Source organism: Mytilus trossulus, chromosome 3, assembly GCF_036588685.1.
Source record: "Mytilus trossulus isolate FHL-02 chromosome 3, PNRI_Mtr1.1.1.hap1, whole genome shotgun sequence".
Lineage (NCBI taxonomy): Eukaryota > Metazoa > Mollusca > Bivalvia > Mytilida > Mytilidae > Mytilus > Mytilus trossulus.
In genome coordinates, this window is record NC_086375.1 from 24,540,074 (window position 1) to 24,562,422 (window position 22,349).

Below are 22,349 nucleotides of genomic sequence, written 5' to 3' on the forward strand. Positions count from 1 at the left end.
ATCTCTGATTTGATAATAAATTTGACAGTTCCTCCTTTAAACCAATTAAAAAATATACAAATTTTTTTATGAATTTTCATCAGGAATAAATATTCAAAAGAGAAAGGTCAACCAGGTTTCTGAGGGCTTTACATAAACTTGATTATTTCTAAACAGGTAACTAATAAACTATTTTTTAAGCAACATAGGTATTCAAGTTATTTAAATAGTATGTTGAAAAATTTGTTTCGACAATGTAATGAAACAATTATTATTGGTAAATTGTTTAAATTTGTGTTTTACAATGTATTACAAAAACAAAACAATTAAATACATAAGTGTTTAGACTCACAAATCTGAATGCTTTAAAGGAAATTTAGAAAAGAAAATTGTGCAAAGTCAGCAGAATTATATAAACATTACTTTTATCATGAGAAAATTAAAAACTGAAAAAGAGGACAACTTGCAATGTCATAAAAAAATGTAGCATGTATAACATGAATTATTTACCAATTTCAGAATGTTACTTTCAATACCAAGAATATGATACGCCTGATATGTCTGCTGATTTAATTGCTTAAACCGTGAAAATTATAATGGAATATGCCTGGGTTTCTGTAAATTTGCTCATTATTGGACACTGGCTAGGCTAGGCATGATATTTCAATTACCATATTTAATCTATTATTACAAAATGATACTTCAATCTTGAATACATTTTATATAAAACCAGGTGCCGATCTAGGATTATGAAAAAGGTGGCCCTGTCAAGCCAATGTTGGGATGATACATGAATACTTTTTAACAGCTTATTCATTTATCATACATAAATCCCCTTACGGGAGTCATTAAGCCATCCTAAACAGTTCTATAAGACTTTGAGCAAAAACTTCACACTGCATCTTTTCTAATAATTCTACTACAATCAAAATCCTTACCCGTTGCTGTTTCAACTGTTCTTTCACAGTATCAAAGTTACTCCAAGAAGCATCTTTCTGTACAAGTGATTCAGCCCCTGGTAACCACTTCTCTAAAGAATCGGCAACTTCATCAAAGTTCTGTAAAAGATCCTTAGCGTCTTCAAGTCTTCGTGACCTTTCGGCAGTTCTGCCTTGTACTGCTAGCCACTGACGATTAGTATCAGCTAAAGCTTTTTGGACAAGCTGCTTCTCTATAGAATCTGGAGTATGTTGAATCAAATCACTCCCCCGTTTACGTAACTTGTCCAAGACAGGTTTAATATCTTCAAATTCAGACTGTAACACCTGAGTAAAATAGTGTTAATTGTCAATGAAAAGATTTAAATTTCTTAAGACAAATGATGCTGATAATCTGTTGATAAATATCTGCATCTTCTTTTGGCAGACGGTCACTTAAATGTATGTTTATAGCAACCATTACTATAGTTTAAGAATGGAATCACAATATTATCACATATAGTACCGAAAAACAAACACAACAAAAGTTACAGTTCTTTAAATCCAATGTGAAATTTGAGATAAAATTTAAAATCTGACATTCAGTTATTTTACTAACAAAAATCCTTTGAAATATTTAAATATCCCCAATACACAAGAACCTTCGTAAGAACTTACTATTTAAATTTAAAACCTGTAAATTAATTAATTAACTAGGTTTTAATTTTTATCATAAATTTTACTTTTCCTTGTGAGACATTATCTTGAGATAAACTGTTCAAATAAATGTTCCGTTGAATGGAGGAAATATATAAAGTACGACTCATTTAATTTCAGTACTAAATTACATGGTTAATAAAAGAACTGAAACCTGAGATCTTTCTACTCAAAAATTATAAATAAAACATTGTTTTTTGTTCAAAATTCAATTTAAATCTGATATTTGTTTTACTTTGATCCATTTCAACATGAATGAAAATAAATTGCATAGGAAAAAATCATATTAAGAAAAAAAAAGAATCCATAAAATATATAAAATCATAAAAAAAAATTAATTGAACTGTGCTTAAGAAAGACCCCATTGTTTCAAAGTGAAGTCTTCACAATGCATTTGTAAGATATGTAACCTTTTAAATTAATAGGTCAAGGTGATCTAATTTATGAGAAAAGGACAAATGTTAGTTCAATCTTTGATAATTAAAAACTATTGTATTTGAAAGCCATGGAGGTATGCACAACCTATTAATGAATGTGAAATTTTCTCAATTTTTATTAATAAATATATAGGTCAGTTTGAACTAATAAAAATGGTAATCTATATAGCCTTCAAAGATTATCAGTGGTCAATTAGGCAACACTTTAACCGCTAGATTTATACCCCAAAAATCTAGTAAGTATCATAATGTTTGTATAAAAATACCCCCAAATAATCCTAAATGGAACTGTGTCAGTATGTGATATCCCAGGTTAATAAACTAGTTGAATATCTCATTGGTTAATATTATTTATTAATGGTTTCAGCACTTTCGTTTTTTTCATGGCTACAAGGTTTTATTGGTGAAAGAAGCCCAAATGCTCCAGAGAACCACTGACCATGACAAAAAGTCAGACTAAGTCCACTGAGGCCCCTAATGATTTACCCCACCCCATTTTTGCGCCTGTCCCAAGACAGGAGCCTCTGGCCTTTGTTAGTCTTGTATCATTTTAATTTTAGTTTCTTGTGTACAATTTGAAAATTATTACGGCGTTCATTATCACTGAACTAGTATATATTTGTTTAGGGGCCAGCTGAAGGACGCCTCAGGGTGCGCGAATTTCTCACTACATTGAAGACCTGTTGATAACCTTCTGCTGTTGTTTTTTCTATTTTACATTCCCCATTTCCATTCTCAATTTTATTAACTGTATTAAAATTGTCATCAAATGTAGAATTAAGACAATACAAGTAAATTGATTGATTGATTAAGGGCTGCTCAGCAAATATAAATAGTTTTGAGGTCTCTCTTCTTCTTGGGATCTAACCTATAACAACCTACATTCTAGGTTAGCATGCTAACACAAGCCCACTAAGGCGGTCATTAGAAAGCAAACAATCACAAAAAGAACACACAAAGGACAGTAATACCAGTTGTATCTTTTTCACAGGTTACTAATCTAGTGTTCTAAATTTATTTCAAAATAGTTGCTTCATCAGTTATGAAAAATCATTTGAAAATTATAAACTGTAAGCAACTTACTTGTAAATTATGAATACTATCAGGAATGTTTATGATTCTATCCTGTAGTCTGAGCTCAGCATCAGTCAGCCATAGGGAGACATCCTTCAGGGAGGAAGTGACTTCCTCTCTATCTGCCTTGATATGTTGTAACTCCTCCCCTTTTGTCTTCATCACAGTGGCAACATCTGTTTCTAGTGCTTTCATATCTACTATTTGTCTGAGAAGTTCCTCTGGCAAGTCTTTGCCTAATGCATTGTATTTGGCCTTCTTTTGTTGGGCAACTTGCTCCATTTGGTCCATGCGTATGGCAACTTCTTGCTGTAATACCTGAAAGATAAAAAGAATATGATTTAGTTAGTTAAAAATAAAGTGATTAATGTCAGAACTTTTTCTTGGAAATTTACATAATTCTATCCTTTTCTTTTATCAAAATGAACCTGCAACAATGAAGAAGTCTTACTATAACAGCCTTTTTTGGTACTCTGTTTAATGTGTTAATGCTAGTTTTATAAATTTCAGTGGCAACTTTTTCATGCTTATTCAGGAGGATTAATAATAAAAGATGTGGCTAAACACAAATGAGAAAGCAACCCTACAATAGAAATAACAAAAAGATATCAAGTGATCAACATACAGTAATCAACAATCGACAGGTGCTAGTTGTATGGGTTAAGCTTCGAAGTATTCAGACCAATCATATTTATTTTAAAAATGAACACTCTCCAAAAACAAATAAAACTGTATGCAACACATTTTCTGTATCTGGTACCCACCTTCTGCTTTTCTATTCTTTCTACAACATCAGCGACCTCTTTACCAGGATCCAGTCTCTCTAGCTCCATTTTAGCCTCAGCCAACCATTGAACAGTCTGATCAGCCTCAGTTTGGAATGCTCCTCTGTCATCTACCTCATCTTGTAAGGCTACATGGTACTCATTGGCATTATCTTGTATTCTAAAAATAAAATTGAATACATTAAAATAAAATTGAGAATGGAAATGGGGAATGTGTCAAAGAGACAACAACCCGACCAAATAAAAAGACAACAGCAGAAGGTCACCAACAGGTCTTCAATGTAGCGAGAAATTCCCGCACCCTGAGGCGTCCTTCAGCTGGCCCCTAAACAAATATATACTAGTTCAGTGATAATGAACGCCATACTAATTTTCAAATTGTACACAAGAAACTAAAATTAAAATAATACAAGACTAACAAAGGCCAGAGGCTCCTGACTTGGGACAGGCGCAAAAATGCGGCGGGGTTAAACATGTTTGTGAGATCTCAACCCTCCCCCTATACCTCTAACCAATGTAGAAAAGTAAAGGCATAACAATACGCACATTAAAATTCAGTTTAAGAGAAGTCCGAGTCTGATGTCAGAAGATGTAACCAAAGAAAATAAACAAAATGACAATAATATATAAATAACAACAGACTACTAGCAGTTAACTGACATGCCAGCTCCAGATTTCAATTAAACTGACTGAAAGATTATGATTTCATCATATGAACATCAGGCACAATCCTTCCCGTTTAGGGGTTTAGTATCATACCATCATAACATATATGAGAAGAACATAACCCGTGTCATGCCAACAACTGTTTTTAGAATAAATGTGTTTAGTTCCGACGCAAACACCTTATCAGTGACTCAATATTAACGCCAAAATATGCAATCTTTAATGACTTGACAACAGTATCGTAATTATATCCCTTCTTAATAAGTCTATTCAAAGGTTTTGTAAGTTTCTGAGGTGAATACTGATTAGTTATTTGAAAAGAAAGAGGAAAAGCTAAGGCAGCTCACTTGAATTTTTACACACAAGCTCAAACTATTATGAGAGAAAATTACTTCATTCCTTTTCTTGGTTCAGAACTAGAATGGAATTTTAGAATTCAGCATAATGTCAATTAATTTTCTTTAAAGAAATTAACTTTTATTGATTTTGCCTCTATTTGCCACTAATTCAAGGGTTTAACTTTCATGTTCACTTGAATATGGAATAAATTGCAAATATGACTTTCACATAGTTAAATACTTGGAAATAAAAATTCATATATTCAAAGGGATATAACTCAAGACTGAAATAAAGCATACACATTTATGTTTATCAATGATTAGTCCTTAAATTAATTGTGACTTTTTTACTCTATAATAGATGCCTCTTAAAAATAGAATTTACCTTTCCAATTTTTCGAGTAAATTCATGAGTTTCTCTTGTGTGTGAATCTTTGCTTCAGCAGTAGGTAGACTCCTCTGTAAGTTCTCTGTACATCTCTTCAATGCCTCTATCTTTGGCTCACTCACTTGGATTTGAGTGCAGATGTTCTATAAAATACAATACAAGACTTTTTATGACTATAGCCAAAGAAAAAGAAAATAGTTTTATATTTAAGAGGCTTCTTCAGCAGCATAGCCATTGAAAAAAAATTGTAAGGAGGGGGTTTGGAGGGAAGCAGACCCTTAGAAGCTACACTGGTGCTACACATATGTATTTTATTTTTCTGAGCCTTTTATCTTTTATTTCACTTTCATAATCTTATTTTCAGGACTGGAAAACTCACTGTTGAAAGCTGTACATTGGCCTGTAGATGTTTACATAATTATCCCTTTGTCTCCCATTTCTCCCTGGTTAATCTATTCTGATGTCTATAATAGTTCAAAAAAATATTCTCCAAACATATAATTCACACTTTAACAGTGAAACCAACCTTTGTTTCATTGAGATGTGTCAGTAGTTCATGGTTAGGAGCTGATTCTACCTCTATGGTAGGTAGTCTTTGATCAGCGGTGTTTACTAGATTCTCAACATCTTCTAAAAGGGTGGTGTACTCATCCCATGTTCCCTTCAAGTTCTGTTAATATAAGGTTTATACACACTTTAAGAGCAAAGTTCTTTCTATATCAATCTAATATGAACAGTTAATGAAATTGTGTAACATCAGTATTTCCTAAAGAGGTTTTCAAGGATGCAGGTGAAAAATACCAATTGAATATTTATGAAACATTATTTAAAAAACAATGTATTGTCACATACAAAATAAACAGGTCATTTACCATAGTCACAGTTATTTGCAACAAATAAAGAAAATTCACCTCTCACTCTGTGATTGCATAATTATTTGCATTCTTTGTTTTCTTTCAAATATTGAGAATTCAGAATTCAAATAATTTAAATTTTGCCCAGAACAAAATTACTAGAACTTGTAAAATACAGTTTATTGAGTAGTCACATTTTTGTATTTTTTAAACCATAATACCCAGGCTAACTTGTAACACCTAATGAAATTATTTGTAATTATACCTGTAGAGTCATTTGTTTATTTTCTGTGGTAGTAGTTAATGTATTATATCTATCATTGAGATCGTCAACTAGTTGATTTATAAAGGATCGGCTACCAGCATTACCATCCTTGTCTAGGTCATGTGACTTGTCATTGATTTCACTCATTGCACTTCTTACTTCCTCAACTTTGGCGAGGAAATCCTACAAAAGAGTATCAAAAGAAAATCAGAGAATGAAAGTTCTCAATATGTTCAGTAAATTAGTGCAGAAACTGAAGTGATGAATAGCAGAAAGTTATTGCTTTTATCAAAAATAAATGTTCGGAAAAAAATTAATATTAAAGTAATATCTCATATTTCAATTTAGCAATAATATTACATAAATTGAAATTCAAAATGGATACAATATCTAACCATCATTCTATAAAAAGTGTTTAGCTAATCAAATATTGACTGCATTACATGTACATGTACATGGTTACTTACTTTTGACTTTGCCAGCTGTTGTTGGACCATGACTGGATTAGCAACAGGTAGCTGTTCACATGTGGCCCACTGTTCTTCCAAGTCTTGTAGTTGTTCAGTCACATTAAATACCATGTCCTTAAAAATAAGAGAATAATTTCAAATCAAATAATGTGTATATTTCAAGAGAATGAAAATAACAACCAAAAATTAACACAATAGAAGGCTGTTTACATCCCAAACTAGATTTGGGTTGAAGATTCTATACAACTATTAGAAGAGCAAAATCAAAACTTAAGAAAATCTTGTGTGATTTCATTTAATCAAACTTTTTCATTTCAATAAAGCACATCAATAAGACCAAAGAAACATTATCCTACATTTGTAGTAGTTCACATAGATTTAGAGCTGAGAGTAACTGCCAAAAGAAAAAAGCAAATTTTGCCTATAACCAAATTCAACAATTGATAACCGTTTACTCTTCATTACTTTATTCATAATTTGAGTTGAAGCATTTCACATATGTAATCTTTTTCTTTACCTTTTTTTTTTTAAAGATTTAACTCCTTATTTCACTCTTTGCTTGCTTTTTTTGGGGAGGGATAGAAGGTTTGGGCGTTTTAACTTACCTTATAGTCTTGCCAGTCCTCTGCATGTTTTTCTAATGATTGTTGGCGTCTCTGTGAGGCCGCCATGACATCAGCTAACTTTTTATTTGTATTTTTCAATGTTTGTCGTAATGTCTCCTTATCATTATTATCTAATGTGGGGAGGAGACGCTCTGATAACTCCATGACTTGTTCCATTTCATCCTGACACATGCTGGCTTCAGAAAAGTAGTCCTAAAAGTAATAATATAGAAATCATAAATGAGAATAAACAAATATTGTTTGTCTATATGAAATCTAAAAGCTTAACAAAGTTCTTTGAATCTCTTTGTAGTATTTTTCTAAAATTTACAACACATAACAGTTTTCAATCTTTCGACAATTTGTATTTCATTGTGTTAAACTTCCCTTGTATGTAAATTCTTATAAATTTATAATGATAATTTATAATTCTCATATTTGCCCTCTCTCATCTCAATTTATATTTGGAAAGCATTCTGTGTATTCTTAATCCATACAACATCTAGTTATTTTCATTCAGTTTATAAAATAACCCATCTGAATTGGTATGGAAACTTGTTTATTGTTGAATACTAAAATGGCATAATGTTTTTTTTGTTATATTTTAATTTTAAGTATATCTAAAAGCTTAATTTATTCATAGCAACCTCCATGTTCAAGTAAAACTTACTCTATGTTCACTGAGTGTGTCTGTTAAGGTGTCATAATCTAGTCCATCATAACCAGAGTCTAACATTTCCTCAGCCCCACTTGTCCAATCATTTATCTGTTTCATTGACATCTCAAACTGCATTCTGTCTGTTTTAGCCTCTTCTAAGTAATTGTCCTTCTTTGCAATTGCTTCCTGTAATACAAGGAAAAACTCTGATGTAGACAAAGTGCTTTATATTTTATAGAAGTCAAAGGGAAATAACTCTGAATATTTTTACTCTACAGTAGAAAATAATGTTAATAAGTGGGTCTTATTGGGGTCTAAGCATGATCCAGGATTACCAATTTTATGTAAGCGTGTAAGTCAAATTATGGTGTCGTGAAAACAGGAAATGAGGTCTAGCAGGACCCGGGAAATGACAAAAAAAATTAGAATTGCTTATGTACATAGTGGAAGCGGGATACAGGAATCTGACAAAACAGTGATCACAACCCCCCAATGAGACCCCAAATTAAGGCCTATGAAAAAAAACTCTGAACTTTTTAAACCATTTTAACTCACTCTAGTTTCACGTGAAACTACAAATAAATTATAAATTGCTTTAGAAAATGAGGCAACAACAAAAAAGTATCGGGAAATATGTACAATGTTTCAGAAAACAAATAAGAGAATTTAGAATATTCTCCTCATTGAAATATCTTTGACTGTCAGTTTTAGCATGCAGTTTATTAGATTTCTATTTCTTTGTTTTTGCATCATTTCATATTTGTGCTTTTCCCAGCATTCGTGTTCATTTACCTTGATAGAATCCTCCAGACTTTGTATTTGGTTGAGTTTATCCTGCATGGTAGCTGGAATAGGTTCTCCCATCTTCTCGTAATGAGCTTTCTCTAACTTAGCCTGGTCTTTAACAGCAGCTATCTTATCTAATGCCTCCCTTGCTAAGGCCTACAAAGTATAAAACAGAGGTAATTAAAATGTTGTCTCATGCATTTCACAACACATCCCCTATACTTCCAATGAAGAATCTATATGTATTTAGAAGAAAAGACAGCAAATGTAACTTTTAAAAATTCAAAGCATTAAGGCAATAAAAATATAACTTATTTCTCTAGAATACTTTTTAGCACATTAAGCATGAAAGATGATAACATTTCTTTTTTTTTTACAAACTGTAATTTCCAATTTCTTATATCTATTATAAATTACAAAATAGAAAAATTCTTCCTTTCCAAATATATGGGATCTTTTTTTTAATGCGTTCAATTAAACTAAACATACAGAAGAGAACATTATCACTTACATTATGTTTCTGTAATGACCCCATGACCTTGTCAGGTTCCATTTCCTGTGCGGTACAAGATGCTAGAATATCCTCCTTTTGTTCTAACCATGAAATAGCATGATCCATAGATTTATCAAACTCAACTCGGGATTTTTGTACTTGGTTGCATTGTTTTGTTTTCTGACCAGCTGCCTTCTTTAATTGGTCCATGTGAGATTTCAAATGCTGAACACTGTCTGTGATTGGTCGAGCATCTTCACCTGACTCAACACTCAGTTGCTGGGCTTTGTCACTGACGACCATAAACAATGGTTCTGTGGACTGCAGTTTCTCTGATATTGCCTGTATAAGCACAATAACATAATTCAAAATTAATAACAAGAATATATATAAAACCTATGACAAAATTTTTATGAATATGCTAAAAAATGTTCTTTGACATTTTTTTTAGCACTACTAAATTTTAAGACAGCACAATTTTAGCCCAGGACATTTCTGTATCTTATTTATGTAAAATATTTTTTTCAAAATTTAGTTATACTACCTACCTTCCAACCCAAATTTTGGCTTGAGACAGAGCCGTATATTACTATATCTTTTTGACCTTAAAATAAATAATGAGAGAACTGATGACTTCAAAGAATATAAAAAAAAGCATGTAACTGATCGTCTCTGAAAATACTGTTCATTTCTACGAAACAGTAACTGAAACTAACCTTGAATCTTTCAATCCTTTCACTAATAGGCATGCCTGACTGAGCCACCTCGTTTATCTCATCCTCACACTCCTGTACAGCAGCCTCTAACTGGGCTTTCTGTGTGGCATAGTTCTGTCTGAATGCCACAGCTTGTTTACATTTTGTACTTTCTTGTTCCACCTTATCCATGGCCATCTCGTACTGTGACGTGAGCTGTAATATCTCATCTGCCTCAACATTCTGACCATTACTTCTTAATCTTTCTACTGCCTGGTTCAGCTGGGCTATTGAAGGTTGGAAGTTTGCAATCTTTTCACTGATATCCTGTAAATATATGAATTGAATCTATATCTAAGTGAAGTTGACATTGGAATCAAATTATTAAGACCATAAATGAGCACTTTTATTTCTCCTAAAAGCTGAATTGCTCACCTAGAAAAGATCAGCCATTTTTATTTTGGTCGATCTTGTACCACTGATATTTTTTGTGCTGCACAGTTTGCACCTATCTTTTATACAAAAAAAATAAATTAGTAAAACAATCTTGATTTTAGGATGATAACTTCTTAGTCAGTCATCAAATGGTTTCAAGATTTTTTTACTTAATTTTTTGTTTGTATAAAAGATAGGTGCAAACTGTGCACCCCAAAACATATCAGTGGTACAAGATTGACCAAAATAAAAACAACTCATTGCAATAAAGCTCAAAATAAATATTAAAATGGCTTATCTTTCATTTATTTTTGTAGTATATAAATGAATGCACATTGAATTTGATTGCTTCTACAGTAATTATTACTATGATAAATATGATGGGTGTAAATTCCTGGAAAGTTTGCAATTTAAAGATGTAGATAAGGAAAAATTCAAATAGATACTTAAATTTTATTTGACATTTTAGAATACTTCCTTTTCAAGCTAAAAAGGAAGTATAAAGTCAGATGATGACAAACTGAAAAAGATACATGTATATAAAAATTAGACATCTTCAAATACAGAAATGGCGTTTGCAACATCAATACAAAAAAGTCAAATTCCAATTGGATGTCAGTTATGTGAAAGTGAGAAAATGATAAAATGGAAATGCTTACAATGTGACCTTTTAATATGTGACCAATGTAAAATGGTCCATTCAAGGATTACTAATGACCATAGGATACTGGACATTAAAAATATAGGAAAACATGAAAGGTCAAATGAAACATTTAAATTCAGTGATGTCCAGTGTGAAATACATTTAGGACAGGCTTGTTGCCTTTTTTGTAAAACTTGTAATACACTTATCTGTTTTAAGTGTAGCGCTAAAGTTCATAGTGGACATGAGTTAATTGAAGAAGAAGACTTAAATAAAGGCAAAGACAAATGTAAGGCCACCGTCCATTCAAGGATTACTAATGATCGTAAGATACTAGACATAACAGGTATAGAAAAGCAGGAAGGGTCAAATAAAACATTCAGATTCAGTGATGTCCAGTGTGAAGCACATTTAGACCAGGCTTGTTGCCTTTACTGTACAACTTGTAATACACTTATCTGTTTTAAGTGCTGTGCTAAAGTTCACAATGGACATGTGTTACAAGAAGAGGCAGACTATAATAATAAAGGCAAGGTAGAAATAACGCCAAAACAGCAGAGTAAGATTGTGTTTGAGATATCTGAAGAATTTACATTCGATACAACTTATCTTACTAACATAGTAGTACTTTCCAATGGTTCCATGTGGATAGGGGATAATTCTGAATTCAAGTTACAACATCTCACACTTAGGGGGAATAATACTGAAGTTATAAAAAGTTTAAACATTAAGGCAGATGGAATGGCTAAAACTCATTCAAATAACATTCTTGTTACAATGTATAATGAGACTAATATCAAATTAATCGACACCATAACAGGACAGATAACAGATTCTGTGTATGATGTAAAACCATTGTATCCGATCAGTATCCATGTGACCAGTGATCGCAGAGTTATCATAGGTGCCAAATCTTCAGGAAAGTTATTTCCTGCTATAGGAAGACGTGCCGTTATCGTACTGGATCAGGAAGGAAAACAACTAGAGGAATATGAACATGAAAAACAAAACAAAAGATCGTTTGAGAGTTTGCGTAGATTTCTAACCATAAATAAAAAATTATTCTCCTACCCTAGACGTGTCACCAGTACCAGTAATGGTAATGTCTTTGTGGTGGATAGATTAAATGATGATTACAGAGGTCGAGTGGTGGTGTTGTCTCAAGGAGGAGACATTCTGGGGATTTACAATGGTCTGCCTGAAGTCAACACGGATAAAGATCCATTTACACCTCGTGGAATACTAACATTACCATCGGATAATATAATTGTAACAGATATGGATAATCATTTATTGCACATACTGACTGACCATGGACAAATCATTACCTACTACACCCTCCAAGACATGGGGATCATATATCCATACTCCCTTGCTCTATCTACAACAAGTACTATCTATATAGGATGTGTAAGTGAGAAAGGTTGTCCAGACAATGCAAAGGCCAAACTATATGAGTTGGAATATCCTGGAATCTAAGTTTTTATGATTTAAAGTTAGCGAAACAAATGAAAACTTGGAAAACAGTAATCATGCATGTAGAATAATACAAGAGAATTATTTGTAAACAGTTTTTTTTTTATTATTGACTAAAAGAAAAATAGAGAAGTCTGAAAAATCATTTTGAAGTAAACAAAGGGAAAGTTATACTCTTTTGATATCCATATAAATATTTGGTAATACTGTAGTGTGTGATTGCTTGTATACTAGCACTTGAATGAAAAAGTATGGTTTCCAACAATGAATACAAGCCATGCATTGCAAGTCCTAATTTGCCCAAACAAAAATACACAAATCAGTATAATTCAAAACAAACAATTAATGGTACTATACATATTGTATATAAAAAGTACACATGTTAAGTTTCAGAAATCATAAACAACCTCAATCATTTTAAAACACACTGAACTGCAGAGACTTACATACAATGGGGAGAACTATATAATATACTGTGTAACAAGTTTGTGAGTGCTTATCTACCCCAAACAACAAGTTCTTGCAAATTCAGAATGTTTTTTTTGTAATCTCAAGACTTTGAAATTGGTACAAGCTGCACGCACCCTTGTTTAAAATAGGCATGATACAGCATGGAATTTACAGATAATTTCCTTTTGAAAAGTTGCCAAAATTAATTCAAAAAATTTAACATCAACCTTTTTTTTTAATTGTATTCCTATACAAACAAAAGGAGAAATATGGGGTAGACATCAATGTGATGGCATTTGAATGCTATGATTTAGTATAATCCAGGCAACAAAGGTTCAAATTAGAAAGTAGTCCATAAGAAAGTGAAATTCGTAATATCTTAAAATATATTTCATGCTACTGTCTACACACATTTTAATTAGACAAATGAATTACTTAGCAGAGAAATAACATGTTAGTATATGACTGTGAAACTTGCTTAACATTACAAATGTAGTACATGTATTCATTAGGCTAGCTGTCAGTTGAATCTTAAATAAGTAAGCAACACTCTCTTAGATACAAAAATTTGGCATGAAAGTTTGGCTATATCTGTAGAATTTATTAAAAATGTGATATCAAATCCTAGTTTTTATGGGGATGTTATCAAAAAAGCCAGTGAATTTATCTACCATCCATTTTGATTGATTCTTTATCCGTCTATCTTAATCCAGGAGCCTATAAATCAGTGGATGTCATATTTGAAATATACCAGTGCTACTTCGTTCAAATTATCTTCCACTTACAGCCTCATGTTGAACATTTTAAAAGATTTGTCAAAGGCCAAAATATAAATTAAAATTTATCCTTTATTGCACAGTGTATAATTTTAACAAAATAGATAATTTTTCCTGGAAAAAAACTAATTTATAATCCTATTATGATCAGAGGATTCAGGAAATTAAAATGAAATATAGAATGGAAACAAGGAAAATGTACAGATTAAAATTTAAAATATCATTGTAAAATTTAACCCACTCAACAGAAGACAAATTTTCTTGGAATTTTTTTTTTTATATTTTTGTAAAAAGTACTTGAAAGCTATAAACTTCAAGTATAAAGCAATGAAAGTTTTATATATACATCATATTTGCCTTATATGGACAATAAGAGTTATCATTTCAACATTTATAAATCTAATATAACAAAAAGGCAATAACCCAGAGAAATTATCAATGAAACTACTTTTATATCTTTCTCTATATTTCATCCTTATATTGATACAGTCTGTGACCACATAAAATTGAAGATAAAGACATCAGTTGTCTACTTCCAATTGGATTGGTGCATTTCCTCATTCAAAAAATTTTGCAGTATAAATCAACTTCACCAAATGTAACTGAGGAGAACTCTCCAATAAAAATCCAAATAATGCATCAATATTTCCTGTACTTATAATACAAGATTAGCCCTTTCAAAATACCTAAATGTTTGAAGTAGTTGATCTTAACTCTTGAAATAGAGATTATTGATATAATTTTTATAATTATTATTATTATTATGAATATCAAAGAAGTCATGGCTTAATTCCAAGTCAGGTCAAATGTTTTTCTTCAATGAAGCATCCAGCATTTAGGAGTAAGAGCACTGAGTTTGAGAATAATATGTCTGGAAGATGATATGTCTTCCAACAATATGTCACCTAATAGCTAGCATGATAAAAATAGTGTTTTATGAAGGTCAACTTTCTATAATATACCTCATATTTCTCTAGCAGTGAGTTGGCATCTTCTGTTGTTGGACCTACAGGTGTTCCCTGTAATTGTTTAATTTCATCCTGAATATTGCTCAGCCAATCAGTAGCCTCTGTCACACTGTCATGGACCTGAGATCTAGATTGCAGTGCAGTCTCTGTGTTGTCAGCTCTGTCTTTGATAAGGGCAGCAACTCTGTAAAAATAGTTTAATATAAACATTTCATACTTTGTTAGTTTGAAAAAGCATGCATACCCCTTATGGCTTTAAAGTGTGAGCACAATACTTTTAGAGTGAAAAAACAAGTGAAACTGCAAGCTACTGCTCACTGATGATACCCCCGCCGCAAGTGGATAATATTAATAGTATAAAAATATGCAAGTGTTCGGTAAACAGGAAGTTGTCGAGTGATGAATCTGAAAACGCATCACACGGTATAGCTGACTTATATAAATCCTGAAACCAAATTTCAGAAATCCTTGTATTGTAGTTCCTGAGAAAAATGTGACGAAAATTTTCAACTTGGCTATCATGTGTAAAATCATACAAGTGTTCGGTAAACAGGAAGTTGTCAAGTGATCAATCTGAAAACGCCACACACGGTATAGCTGACTTAGATAAACCCTGAAACCAAATTTCAGAAATCCTTGTATTGTAGTTCCTGAGAAAAATGCGACGAAAAATATTCATGGGACGGACAGACTGACGGACTGACAGAAGGACAGACAGAGGTAAAACAGTATACCCCCCCTTTTTTAAAGCCGGGGTATAAATAAACTATTTAATTAATACATTTTTGCATGAGTACCAAGTTTTTCTCAGTCACTTTAGAAATACTGCTTTTTGTTTTGTTCCAATGTTAAATTACATAAAAAAAAAATTAGAAAGAAAAACTACCCATGCTGACTTAACCAATAAGTTGGCAAGAAGCATAAAGTTTCCAATCACAAAATTTGTCACAGAAATAAAAAAAGAATTTTTTTTTCAGCATCCATATAGTAACCAGGATAGACATTATAAAAGGTGTTGAAATACATGTTATTGGGATCCAGTCCAGTATTACCTGTTATACTTTTCTCTTGTTGATTTCAATGTTCCTTCAAGTTTGACTTTGTCAGCTTCGTAAATATCTGGTAAAAATATGGCACCTCTGTCTTCTACTTCTTTGACTAGTGAAGCAAATAACTGGGATGTGTTCTGTAAATTCTGAAAAAAAATATAGGCCAATCTCCATTAAAAGACAGAAAAGTAAGAAGCAAAGTTTTGTTTTTAGGCATTACCACATTTCAATGAAAACTAAACCATGAATTCTGGGTTAACACTAATTTGGCATACATTTTAGAAAGGTATAATAAACATGTGTACTGTGGAGTATCATTTTTACATGGATATTTGGTTTTGTGGTTTTGCTAATCTTTGCATAAAAAGCCTATAGAAAATTTGGAATTCGTTGAACATTTGAATTTGTGGTTCACATGTACCTATAAGATCTACAAAAATAGGTATCCATTGAATAATTGTGAATCCACAGTATTTAGTTTTGAATTGATATAAACACAACTTGGTTAACTACCTTCAACTAAAACATTATTCTGAAATGGAATAGATCAAATGATGGATGAACTAAAAGACAGATGGATGCACAGATCAGAAAAACATTGACATATTACATGGTACTTTGTACATCAAATATAATTACCAGGTAGCACACAAAATATGTACCTTATAATGTTTATTTTGTTCTGCTAAGACTTGTATTGCACATTCAAGGTTAGGTTCTGTAGAACATGAGATCTCCGTTTCTTTAACCCATCGGTCAACTTTCTGGACATCGGTCTCAAACAATTTCCTAGCTGCTGCATGATCTTTCAGCTGACCTTGCTCTTGTTTCAAGGCAGAGAGGAGACCTTCATTTCTATCCTCTACTTCTGTAAAAGTAATAATATGTTTTTTTAAGAATTTAAGCAAAAAAAATCTTGAATATGCATTCAAATGTATTTATAAATGACATAAAACAATATAAACCCCTCTTTAATAATCATCAATTGAAATTATTATAAATTCAACACTGTGGATTCATTTAAATTTCTTAGATTTAGGAACAATTTTATTTTTATTGATATTTGATTTGGGGGTTTTGTCAAAGTCTGCATACATGCCTATAGAAAAGGAGTAGGCCCAGTAAGATCCCTTTTTGGCACCAAAATATAGCAGTTTTACAAAATTGTTAAAATGTAAACTTTAAGTTATTTATTAGATAGTAAAATGCTTCTGCTACATAAATATGGGCTGTTTTAGACAATACAATGCCCATATATCAGGTACTAGCACCATAAAGTCTTGCTAAATCACTGAAATCCTCAAAATTCTAGCCTTTTAGTTAAATTTTAGACTGTTTCCGTGTAATATTGAAATGTAAGTTGTATTTGATGATAATACATAACATATATAAATGTTGAGGATATACACGGATGTGGCCCCTTTCATTTTTGACACAAAACATCTGAAAAGTAACATTTTTCAGCATATTTGGTAGATTTTTCATATTTGAGTGTTTTAATGACTAAAAACTAAATGAAGTTTCATGGGAAAAAAAGAAAACAAAAAATAACTTACCTGACATCATGTGTTTTAGTTCAGCAGCTAGTTCAGGAGAACAATCCAACAACAACGGTTCCACCATTTTGCGTAGGTTCTCTAAATGAGGCTGATATGCATTGACTTCTGATTGTAATGTCTGTGAATTAAGAAAATTTTACATTGTAATTATTTTCAAATTTAATAACACATTTTAACTTAAGTGTATATACCAAATTTTTGGACTGAAAAATTGATATCAAATGTTATGTAACATAAACATCAATTCAATTGTTATGTTAGCAGAAGTTTAAAATTTGTGAAATTGGAAATCTTTGTGTATTGAATTTATCAAATTTAATTAATGTTAAATTTGTTCTTCAAATATATTATATGTATTTAATGACAAATCAAATTACAGTGAAAAAAATTTATTGTAAAAAACTTTCTCCATTAAATTTAGATTAAATTCTATTTCTAGATTTTACTTGTAGAAATTAAGGTGGCAGGTAAAACAAGTCTTGAGTCTTGTTTTTGGACAATGTTTTCTCATTTTTTTTAAACATATTTTTACACTTCATTTAAAGATAGAGGATATCTAGTTTTAAGGGATACAAAAACCTTAAATCAATTTAAGGAATTTAGAATAGGTTAATTTTTTCCCGTTGATACTGAACTAAACAAAATAGAATACTAATAAAGTAAATAGACTACAAAGATTAACAAGAATCAATTAAGTGTATTATGTACAAACCTTGCATTTATCAACCTGTTTTTCCACATCACCAGATGCCAGACGGACACCTTGTAATTTCTGGACTTCCAGTTCCTTATCTTGCAGCCAGAGATTGACTTTGTCAAGAGATTCCTGAAACAAGGCTTTTTCTCCTGCCTGTTCAGCAAGAGCATTATTCTGGCTATCAACAATGTCCATGACTTTTTGACTTTCGGTAGTTAGCTTAGCTATCCATCTTTCCACCATGTTACGTTCCACACGAGACAAATCCTGTATAAGACTGTCAGACTTTTGTTTAACATTTTCAAGATTTGCTCTTTTCTCTTCTAATTCTTTCCTCAGATCCTGTAAAAAATATAGAGGATTGATTAATTTTGTCAGTAATTCAAAAGAATCAAAACAAATCTACATGCTTCAAAATTGTTATCTTTTAGTTGCACTTTTTTTGTTAGTATCAATTTTGACAGTAATTTTGAAATGTATCAAATGTACATTACAGAAAACATGTCAGGTCTTAATTGAATGGTGTGCATTTCATTTGATCAAAATCTTATTGATCTGATAAAAAAACATGGATGAAGTGCTTCTGACATATAATTGTTTAAAAAATCTGTTTGCGTTCCACATAGATAAATACCAAGTCTTATATCTAAATACAAAAAGATGCATATTCTGATTCTAATTATCTCCCCTTATGTCACAGAATCATGCTTACCATTTACCAGACAAACACAAATACTGATAATATAAATCATAATATAATCAATGCAAAAAAAATGTAAGCATATGAGACTGAGGCTTATAAATTCTCTTGAGGAATATATATATTTTTTAATTTTCTGTTTTAATTACTTGATAAATGATAAGCATCTCTTCATGAAATATTTAAATGTCAGAATATAATTTGACAACCTCTAGTTATCTTTTAGCATTGCATTGAAACGAATATAATATGCATTTAGTTCTCTTTATACTTGAAAACTTTGCTGCTTTTGATGCTGTTCTTTCTTGAAGAAAATTTCTTATGCAAATTTGAAAGTACATAATCTTGCCATTACTGTATATTTCAAAATGCAGTTGTGATAAGATTTACTGAAAATCAGTTATTGGTCAGGGTGTAATAAGGACATCTTTTTGCTAATTCTGTCACTTATATTTTTGATGTTGTCCATCCCTCCCCTTAACTTAAGTACTAGCTAAAATTGTAGGTCTTATATTTCTCACACAAATGCACTTACATTATTTTTGGCCAGTTTAGCCTCAGCCTCTTTGACACTGTAACCTCTAGGTGTCTCCCTAGTTAGGAGGTCCTCCTTTTCTTTTAACCATGCTAGGTACTGGTCGACCTCCTCTCTGATGTCATCTAAGTTATGATCTATAATGTCATATTGTCTCTTTGTCTTCTCCACCTGATCCACAAGGTCTCCAAATTTCTTCTCAGAGGAACTAAAGAAATGAATAACATATATATGCACTGCATGTTACATACATATTTCAATACCTAAAAAGAGTGAACAACCTTTTTCTGGATGTCCCTATCAAGCCTGTATTTTTGTGGATTTTCGAATTTACCATTATTGGGACTAGGAAATAATGATTGATTTTATCTGCATCCCAGGAAAGAAAGCTTTATTTTTTTCAGGAATTCAGGATTCAGAGTTAATTTTCAAGGTATTCTGGAAGACACCTTCTTCGAGCCCTCTTGATATTAAAACACATCTAAATCTTTTTCTTGCAACTTCATCTATTTTCAATACATGTTATGTATTATTCTGTGCTGTGCTTTTGACATTCCATTTTCAATCTGAGGTTTTGAGCTACATACATTTGAAAGTATAGAATATGAAGTCTGAGATGATTCTGTACAAAAGTTCATCTTTACAAACTTGGTTATAAACTTGTACTATGATCAGGTTCTTCATTTTTACTATGGTAACATGTTTTTGACAAGAGTTACCACTTTTAGGCTTTAGCTTTTTTCCCAGAAGATTAGACTGGGCTTTCTGGTATTCAATTGGCCTGTGGCTAGCTGCAAGGAATTAAATTTAACACTGTATGATGCCAACCTAGTGGCCTTATTTTGTACTCACCCAATCCTTCCTTCAACAAGTGCCCTGTCCCTGGTACTGACACGGGACACCAGCCTGGTTCCCTTCCTCTGTAGACCATCAACATTGTCTCTGTGACTGGTGACAGTATCAGCTAGTGACTGTAAGATAAAATAGTTGACTTTTTATAACTCTATCACCAATAACTTTGAAAGTCAAGGGAATCACTGGCATCAAATGAAAATCAAATATTTATTTATGAATGAAAACTTCAAGTCAATGTCATTTTCTGATAAGAATCATGCTCTCTGGTTACACTTGGCACCCAACTAAAAAAACTACGGTTGTTTAAGATGACATTGATTCAGGGTTAGTATTGGTCCATTATGACTGTTGATGTGGGGGAAGTGTGATAGAATTGCTTCCCTATTCAGTAGATACTTAGCCAGTTGATATCAGTTTAACTAGGAAAGTGCTTCTTTAGCTCAGTTGGTAAGAGTGTGGACTTGATTTCTAGAAGAAAAGAATAATTTCCTCATTTCTGATGAGGTAAAAGGGATTGTTTTAAATTCATTTGTTCTACTATAGCTTTAGTTACTGATTGCATTTTCATCCCCATGAAAAATGGCAAAAATCTCCTATTTTACTCCATGTATAAATAAATGGTCAATGTTTTTTTTTAATTTCAAACTTTAAAAAAATTCTATTTTATTTACACTTGTGACATGATTCTCCCGTCTTTTTACAAAGAATTACATATTCATATTGTTACCAACTCCAACTCTACAAAATTTTATAATATAAATTTTCACCGCCCCCTCAATACAAACAAATTTACAAGCAACAATCTAAATTATCAATGTCCATTCAAGTTTGCAATTGGACTATAGAAAGTTAAGCAATAATATTCACATGGCTAGCTGACTTTATTGAAGATAAATAAAAGGACTAAACATTAAACTGTCAATGCTAATTGCATAGGTCTTATTGTTAGTCATGGCTTAATAAGAGTTGACCCCCACTTTAACTCTACGTTAAATAATGTAACTTAATGCATTCTTAATTCTGAATGACCGATTACAATTTGCGATTAAAAGCTAAAATCATACATAGGAACAGAAATTAATCAATAATCCATTTATGAACCAAGACCTCAAACTAGATATATTTAGATAAAATTAAAACTATTTTATTAGGCTGACATTGTAATTGTGTAAAAAAAAGATCTCAAGAACTTTATGCAAAATCTTGTTAAAATTTTAAATAGAAAGTGTTTTCCTACTACCAGTATATAGTCTAAAAAAGTTTAAAATTGGAACTTCTTTTTTTTTTTAAATCATCTTCTTTTATATTTAGCTATACACACTTTTTTTCATCATCAGGTACAAACCATTCAAGCCTTTTTAATGTCATATTATTGCAAACCATAAAAATAATCCCTACAAATTTTCTAGGTAGATTTCATTAACAAATTTCCTAGGAGAAACCGTCTAATAATCATAAAATATTTAAAAACAAAATCATTTATAAAAGAATGACTTTACAAAATTTACCAGATTTTTAATGATTTATTATGCAATCAATTATATTTCTGTAAGCTATTGTAGATTTCAATAAATGAAATAAAATCTCTTTTCCAATAATGTAAATATCAGTGGATATTGATGAAAATGTACAAGTAAACAAGTTTTAATCCAGTTACTTGGTAATCAAATCAAAGTGATAGGAAAATCAACAACATACAAAATCATGACTTTGAATTTAAATAGTTATCTACACAGAACAAATTGATTTCAAGTCTTATTTATGTGTATATTGTGATAAATGATGTCCAAATTGCAATCCCTAAAATTCTTGTACCCCAGGTACTAACCAAAACCAATAGGAATGAAACTAATAGGAATGGGGGGGGGGGGGGGGGGGGGGGAATAATAGGAATGAAAAAAAAAGTTCTCTTTTGATTAAAATCAGTCATAAAATAAAGAAATTCTAAATTTTTAATCAAAAGTTGTTTTTATTTTTTTATTTTTTTAGAGATAATTTTTAACTTATGTATCACATTAACCCTTATCATAAATTTTGGACAGAGGTCTTTTAAAAAAAAAATGAAATTTTCACAAAATG

At 31.4% G+C, this 22,349-nt stretch overlaps 1 protein-coding gene across 1 annotated transcript in view; it reads right to left on the reverse strand.

The window, feature by feature from the left end:
• Positions 1–827: 827 nt before the first annotated feature.
• Positions 828–22,349, reverse strand: part of LOC134710564 (muscle-specific protein 300 kDa-like) — a 28,541-nt gene continuing 7,019 nt past the window's right edge. The window contains exons 2-20 of the mRNA XM_063570940.1: positions 20,268–20,386; positions 19,416–19,623; positions 18,196–18,522; positions 17,481–17,601; positions 16,587–16,792; positions 15,928–16,070; positions 14,870–15,059; positions 10,149–10,454; positions 9,451–9,774; positions 8,946–9,095; positions 8,166–8,339; positions 7,496–7,708; positions 6,888–7,004; positions 6,421–6,603; positions 5,828–5,971; positions 5,299–5,444; positions 3,889–4,069; positions 3,134–3,442; positions 828–1,244 (exon numbers count right to left, since the gene is read on the reverse strand). Of these exons, the coding sequence (XP_063427010.1) occupies positions 828–1,244; positions 3,134–3,442; positions 3,889–4,069; positions 5,299–5,444; positions 5,828–5,971; positions 6,421–6,603; positions 6,888–7,004; positions 7,496–7,708; positions 8,166–8,339; positions 8,946–9,095; positions 9,451–9,774; positions 10,149–10,454; positions 14,870–15,059; positions 15,928–16,070; positions 16,587–16,792; positions 17,481–17,601; positions 18,196–18,522; positions 19,416–19,623; positions 20,268–20,386 (3,978 nt within the window). The remainder of the gene's footprint in view (positions 1,245–3,133; positions 3,443–3,888; positions 4,070–5,298; positions 5,445–5,827; positions 5,972–6,420; positions 6,604–6,887; positions 7,005–7,495; positions 7,709–8,165; positions 8,340–8,945; positions 9,096–9,450; positions 9,775–10,148; positions 10,455–14,869; positions 15,060–15,927; positions 16,071–16,586; positions 16,793–17,480; positions 17,602–18,195; positions 18,523–19,415; positions 19,624–20,267; positions 20,387–22,349) is intronic.